Source organism: Pteropus vampyrus, unplaced genomic scaffold (genome assembly GCF_000151845.1).
Source record: "Pteropus vampyrus isolate Shadow unplaced genomic scaffold, Pvam_2.0 Scaffold43, whole genome shotgun sequence".
Lineage (NCBI taxonomy): Eukaryota > Metazoa > Chordata > Mammalia > Chiroptera > Pteropodidae > Pteropus > Pteropus vampyrus.
The window spans coordinates 5,090,096-5,097,202 of record NW_011888824.1 but is presented as its reverse complement, the minus strand read 5'-3'; the positions used below and the strand labels follow the sequence as shown (position 1 = coordinate 5,097,202).

The 7,107-nt window shown below is 31.9% G+C and overlaps 1 protein-coding gene across 2 annotated transcripts in view; it reads left to right on the top strand.

Moving 5' to 3' along the window:
• The window catches only part of HINT3 (histidine triad nucleotide binding protein 3), a 23,692-nt gene that overhangs the window by 11,862 nt on the left and 4,723 nt on the right, over nt 1–7,107 (top strand). The window contains exons 3-4 of one of the 2 annotated variants that reach the window (XM_011358744.2): nt 4,616–4,685; nt 6,549–6,675. In XM_011358744.2, the coding sequence (XP_011357046.1) occupies nt 4,616–4,685; nt 6,549–6,675 (197 nt within the window). Of the gene's footprint in view, nt 1–4,615; nt 4,686–6,548; nt 7,102–7,107 lie in introns of those variants that run through there. The other variant, XM_023529825.1, reaches the window with a different exon arrangement.

Sequence of the window (7,107 nt, the reverse complement as noted above, 5' to 3'; positions counted from 1 at the left end):
ATTATTGTCTTTTCCAAAGAACTCTGCCTTCTCGTGATTTATTTAATCTTTAAACTCTCTAAAAGATATTGCCTCTTTATGTTTTCTAAATGTTGGCTTTTCTTGACTCTGAAAATGAAAAGTGCTGTGAAAATTATATACAAATAAGTGAAAATATAGCATATGAGCTCATGTTGCCTGAAGGTGAGACTGTACTGGTACTTGCCTTGTAGTTTTTTGTGTAGATGAACTAACACCAAAGTTTAATTATAAGAAATGTGATGAACTTTTAGCCTCTGAAAAGGAAATTCTGAATTTTGTCTTTTACAGGATTATCTTGTATTTTCCTACTCATGATTTCTGTGACTTATCAGCTATCGTTTACTGAGACATTTCTAATCTGTTTCGGTAACCTTTGTCACCAGGGTCTGGAATTAGTTGGTTAATACTTTAAGGTAGCTGGCAAGATAGATAAATTGGGCTAGATTTTTTTAAGGTGAATAAGAATTTTTTTTTTTGATGGGAAATCTTGATATGTAGTTTATTAGTGTTTAGATTCCTGAATTACCAGTTTTTAAACTTTTTTTTTCTAGATATTACAAAGTTCCTTAGTCATCTGAAGTTCTATGAGTACATTTTACACTTATTTCAACAGATGGAGGCTAGTAGATGTGCAATATTTAGTACCAGGCAACATCTACCACCATAGACTTAAGTACTGATATACTTCTATATTTCCTTTTATACTGTTTTTCTTAAGGAGGAAGAAATGTGTTCATGGTTGTTTTACTTTTTCTAGTATTTCTTATTAAAAGTTGTATAACTTTTTGCAAATCAAATATTACTAATTTTGAAGCAGCATGGTATTTGGGATTTCATTGTACTTATACCGTTCTTTCTGATTTTGGATACTTTTGATATTTCCCTAATATGATTTTTAAAGTTTTTGCAATTAATATTTCATAAAGTCTATGAAGCTGGGAAAATAAACACATGGAAGAGCTTAATAACACTATAAAACATTGTGACTATAATTGACATTTATAGAACTCTATACTATATAGAATAACATTTTGTTAAGAGCACATATTCACCAGGATAGACCTTGTTTTGGGCAATAAAATATGTCTAAATATATTTAAAATGATTTAAATCTTATAAAATATGTTATTTGATGACAATGAAATTAGATTGAAAAATAATAAAATCTATAATACCATTAAATATTTTTAAATTTTTAAACACTTTTAAATGACTTCTAAGTAAAAAGGTCAAAGAGGTCAATATTTTGGATAGATTGGTAACAAAAATACAACATATCAAAATTTATAGTATGTAGCTAAAGCAGTGCCTAGGTGGAATTTATAGCTTTAAATGCTTATGGAGATTTAAAACAAATGCCCTAAGTTTCCACTTTAAGATGCTAGAAAGAAGCAAGCAAATCAGATCAAAATAATACCAAAATAAGTAGAAAGAAGAAAATAATGAAAAGTAGATATCAATGATATAGAAAAGGACCAATAGGTTTTGTTTCATGTATTTTGGATCTGATTTTTTTTTTTCGGTATCCAAAATCTTTTTAATAATATTACATTATATATATGTACCACCTCTTTATCCATTCATCCAACAGTAGACACTTAGGCGTATCTTGGGCATTGTAAACAATGCTGCAGTGAACATAGGGATACATATGTTTTTTCAAATTAGTATTTTGGGTTTCTTCGGATAAATATCTAGAAGTGAGATTACTGGGTCTTTCTTTCTCTCTTATTATAGCCTTTGTTTTAAAGTCTGTTTTGTCCAACATAAGTATTGCTACCCCAGCTTTTTTTTTCATTTCCATTTGTATGAAATAATCTTTTTCCATCCCTTTCGATCTGTTTGTGTCTTTCGATCTGAAGTGGATCTCTTATAGGCAGCATTTGAGTCTTGTTTTCTTATCCATTCATTCTTTTGATTGGAGCATTTAATCCATTTTCATTTAAAGTAATTATTATTAGATATGTAGTTATTGCCATTTTATTATTCATATTTTTTATCTTTTTTCTTCTTCTTAAAGAAGTTCTTAAAAAGAAGTCCCTTTAACATTTCTTATAATACTGGTTTGGTGGTGATGAACTCTAGCTTTTTCTTGTCTGAGAAGCTCTTTATCTATCCTTCAATTCTAAACGACAGCCTTACTGGGTAGAGTAATCTTGGTTATAAGTCCTTGCTTTTCATCATTTTGAATATTTCGTATCAATCCCTTCTGACCTGCAAAGTTTCTTTTGAGAAATCAGCTTATGGGAGCTCCCTTGTAGGTAGCTAACTCTTGCTGCTTTTAAAATTCTCTCTTTGTCTTTAACCTTTGGCATTTTAATGATGAAGTGTCTTGCTGTGGGCCTCTTTGAGTTCATCCTGTTTGGGACTCTCTGCACTTCCTGGACTTGTATGTCTATTTCCTTCACCAGGTTAGAGAAGTTTGCCATCAGTATTTCTTCAAATAGGTTTTTAATTCCTTATTCTCTTTCTTCTCCTTCTGGCACCCCTATGATGCATTGGTACACTTGATAATGTCCCAGAGGCCCCTTAAACTATCCTCATTTTTTTTTTTTTTTGGATTTTTCTTTCTTTCTGCTCTTCTGATTAGGTATTTTATGCTACCTTGTTTTCCAACTCACTGATTCTATCCTCTGCTTCAGAGGATAGAATCTGTTGATTCCCTTTAATGTATTCTTCATTTCGGTTATATTCTTCGTTTCTGACTTATGTTTCCTATCTCCATTTTTATGTTTCCTATCTCTGTTAAAGTTCTCACTGATTTCATCAACTGGCTTTTTCTGGAGTTTGGTTCTATTCTTTCGTTTGGGACATGTTTCTTTGTCTTCTCATTTTGGCTTTCTCCCCATGTTTTTTCTATACATTAGGTAGATCTGCTATGTCTTCAGGTCTTGATAGAGTGCGCTTATATAGTAGGTATCCTGTGGGGCCCAGTGGCACGGCTTCACTTGAGCTGGATCCTCCAGGTGTGCTTCTTGTGTGGATTGTGTGTGCCCTCCTGTTGTAGTTGAGCCTTGATTGCTATTTGCACATCAGTGGGAGGGATTGACTCTCAGGCTTTTTGGCTGTCAGATCTGATTTTAAGTGAATACATAATTATGATTGTCATTTCTTCTCAATGAATTGATCCTTTTTATCATTATAAAATGTTCATCTTTATCTCTGGATACATTTCTTGAGTCTATTTTATATGATATTAAATTAGGTACTCCAACTTGTTTATTACTTATTGTCTACACTGGGTATCTCTTTGTATCCTTCAACCAAATTGAATATTTATATTTAAAGGCTTGAAGAAAGCAATAGAGTTTTGCTTTTTAAAAAAATGTAGTGTGAAAATCTCTGTCTTTTAATTAGACATTTTAGTTCATAAACATTTAATGTAACTATTGACAAGTTGGATTTAGCTCTACCATCTTGCCATATATTTTTCTATTTATTCCATTTGTTTTTTGATGCCCTGTTTCTTCTTTCTTATCTTCTTGTGGTTGATTGAATCTATTTTTATAGCATTCTACTTTATTTCTTGATTTTTAAGGTATTCCTTTTCACATTTTTTAAAGTGGTTGCTCTAGAGAGATTAAAATATACATCCTACAAGTATCATAGCTTATTTAGAATATTGTACCAATTCATGTAAAATGTGAGACATTTTGCAACACTGTTATTGCTGTTATATATATTTCATTTACATACATCATAATCCCATAATACTGTTAAAATCATTGCTTTAAACAGTCATATATGTCTTTTAAAGAAATTAAAAGATAAAACAGCCTTTTATATTGACCCACTTGTTTGGGATCTTGGGAGTATCTTAAAAGAAAGTAAGACACAGTGTGGCTTGAAGTAACTTGTAATTTTGTTTGACAATATGGTACTGGCCTCGTCATGCACGTCTGGCAGCCTCCCGGCTCAAGCCTAACTTAAAGAAGTAAATATTAGCAACAGTTTTATAAGCCTCATTATAACAACTATCCTCTGTAGATTTTCTCTTTCCCTTTCAAATACTTGATTATACCATTCAGAAACAAAAGAGGTCTAAAGTTGGCATTGTGCTTTGATGATACCAGGTTACCAAAATTTTTCTAATGGGGAGGCATATTCCCATCTGAAAGCCATAAAGCACTGAGACAATAAAGGTGACAAGGCAAATAGAGTTTGGAAGCCAAAACAATTATACAAACATTTAGTTAGTCAAGGCTAAGCTGACACAAAGGGATCCCTAATTTGGGCTCAAAGACAAATTCAGCATTTTTCTGTCATCTTAATTCAAACAATTTTTATTTAGTTACTTGGTCTCCTTATCATTAGAATTAGACCTCAGCAGGATCAGATATCCTAAACAGTCACTTGATAATACCCCTCAACAGCTATTCAGAGTCAGCCTATATGTGATATTTTGTGACAGATTAAATCTTCATTTTAATTGCTGATAAGCAAACTTCTCAGTAACTTAGAGCTATTCAATGTGTTTTTAAATGTTTACCCATTTGATGCAATTTTGACTAGGATTCTGAAAGTTAAGATTAATAACAGTTTAATGAATTTAATGTCTCCTATGATGTAATGTGCTTTCTTTCCTGTTTTGTAGTTGAGAACATGGTTGCTGTTGGAAAAACCATTCTTGAAAGGAATAATTTCACAGACTTCAAAAATGTGAGGTATGTATACTTCCAAGTAGAAATCATTATTCAAAATTGGTTTTTCTGAAATATTATTTCCTCATGGAAAATGAAAGCAGAGATGGCAGAGTTCGTGATTTAAATGACCTTTTCCTGAAAGTGAGCATATAGTTCATTGGTAGTACAAATTTAATAAACAAGATTTCTTCATCTCATGTCTCAGCATCTTCTAATAATCCCTACTTATACTTTGGACAGAAGTATATTCAAGCAGTAGGTAGATAAAATAGTTACAATATGTGCATTCCTATAAAATTGTGTGTAAATTGATATTTCTTTAGAAAATACTTTATGTGGTTTAAAAATACATTATTATACTTATAGCATGAAATGAATTTGAATTGTTTGCCTGCTGAACCATACTCTGGAATTGGTCAAAGTTTGAGCAAAAACACAAAATGTTCAATTTGGCAACTGTTTTTTTTTCTTTTTAAAAGATAGACTTTGCATTTTGTGACCAAAGCAGGACCAAGGCAAGTATAGTAGAGTTTACTTCTAACACCTCTAAACTGGAATTCAGAGAGAACTTAATTCTAATGCTATCCCTGCTACTTGCTATGTACTATACTTGTACTGGCTGTGTTACTTTAGACAAGTCTTTTAACTTCTCTAAGATAACACCTGCTCTGCTTACTTGTAGGCTCAAATGACACTGTATATGTGAAAATCCACCAAAAACTGTTAAGCACTATCCAAGAGTGATAATGACAAGAAGCAGATGGTATTTGAGACCCTTTGGCCAAAAGCAGCACATTTTCTTCCCAGTCATAGGAGTGCTTGTTAGAAGAATGGACATTGGATTAGATGTCAAGAGCCCTGAATCTAAATCCTGTCTCTGCCACTTTTGGACCTTGGCTTCCCTGTCTTTAAAATGAAAGGAATAAGTGAATCCTCGCTTTGCTTCTAGCATTTACATTATGTGATTCTACATTATATGACTCGTGTTTCACAGAGGGAAAACCTAGTCTCCTTTTCTCTGTAGTGGTGAAAGCTTTTCAATATGTGTTGCATATGTGACTTTACATTTTCAGTCCTATATTGCAGTATAGCACTTCCGTGTCTTGCACACTCCTACTTATTTATTTATTTATTTTTTGAGACTCACTTCTAGTTTAAACAGGCAACTACTTCTAGGCTTGGATTATTGTTACAGGTGTGCCTTGCTTTACTTAGAATAAGTAGACTTAAAAAACGGTTTGTAAATTGATTTTTAAGAGGTTAAATGATATTAAAATTTTTTTATTAGTCAAAGGAATTCTCTTATGTTGTATAAAACAAATAATTATAGATAATTATCATCTAGCTTATTTTCATTATAAAACAAGAAACAAATAATAAAGTTTTTAATTATATAATTAATTTTACTACTGAAATATTGGTCTGTGAGAAGTGACTGACCGCTTTTATTAAAGGAGAAAGCACGCCACCTACTGGCTAATAATGGAATAATGGAACCCTACTTCTTGAGTATCCTGTAATTTTTAAAAATATTCATAGTAGAGGGTGTATTTCAGGAGAATTAAAGCTTAATTTGATAAAGACTGAAGAGATAAAACAGAATGCCAACTCAGAATTCGTGAAGGTTATACTGAGGCTTAATATGCTGTAAAGGCCTTTGTTGATGAAGAGTTTTTGTTACTGTGAACTTAAACATGAAAAGAACTGTGTGAATATTCTAAAATATATAAAGAAAAACAGTAAAAGAGTATTTGCTTGGCAATCTTTTTAACTCAGGTAACCTATTTTGGTTCTCTTTAATATTTATGTGCTTTAACAACAACAAAAAAGCTTTAAACTAATGCAGAACTGATTTATCAATTATCTTTTACTTTTCTGTTTTAGAATGGGTTTCCATGTACCACCATTCTGTTCCATCTCCCACTTGCACCTTCATGTTCTGGCACCAGTCGATCAGCTTGGCTTCTTTTCAAAATTGGTTTATAGAGTGAATTCCTATTGGTTTATCACAGTAAGTGTTACTGTTATACTAGCAGCATACAAAAATAATTAAAATGTTTGTCCTTTTTTGTTGTATTTTTTCTTTTCTTGGCAATGGCTCTCATAGACTTGATCTTCTATTTTAACGTATTGCTTGCACATATCTAAGATAATATTTTTAATTTGGGGATTTTCCAGGTCATAGAAATGTAGGAAGAGAAGCTATCAAATCTCTTCTTTGCAAGCAGAGGCTATGATACAGAAGAAACATGGCATTAAATAGTTCAGAATTCACAATAATATCTGGATTCAAATTCTTCCTTCATTAGTTACTTGAGGGACCATGTGCAAGTTACTTAAACTTTTTTAAAGGCCCAAGTTCTTTATCTGCTACCTGGATACCTGCATATAGGTTAATAGTGCCTTATACCTAGGGCCGATAAGAGGATTGATAAAATAATTT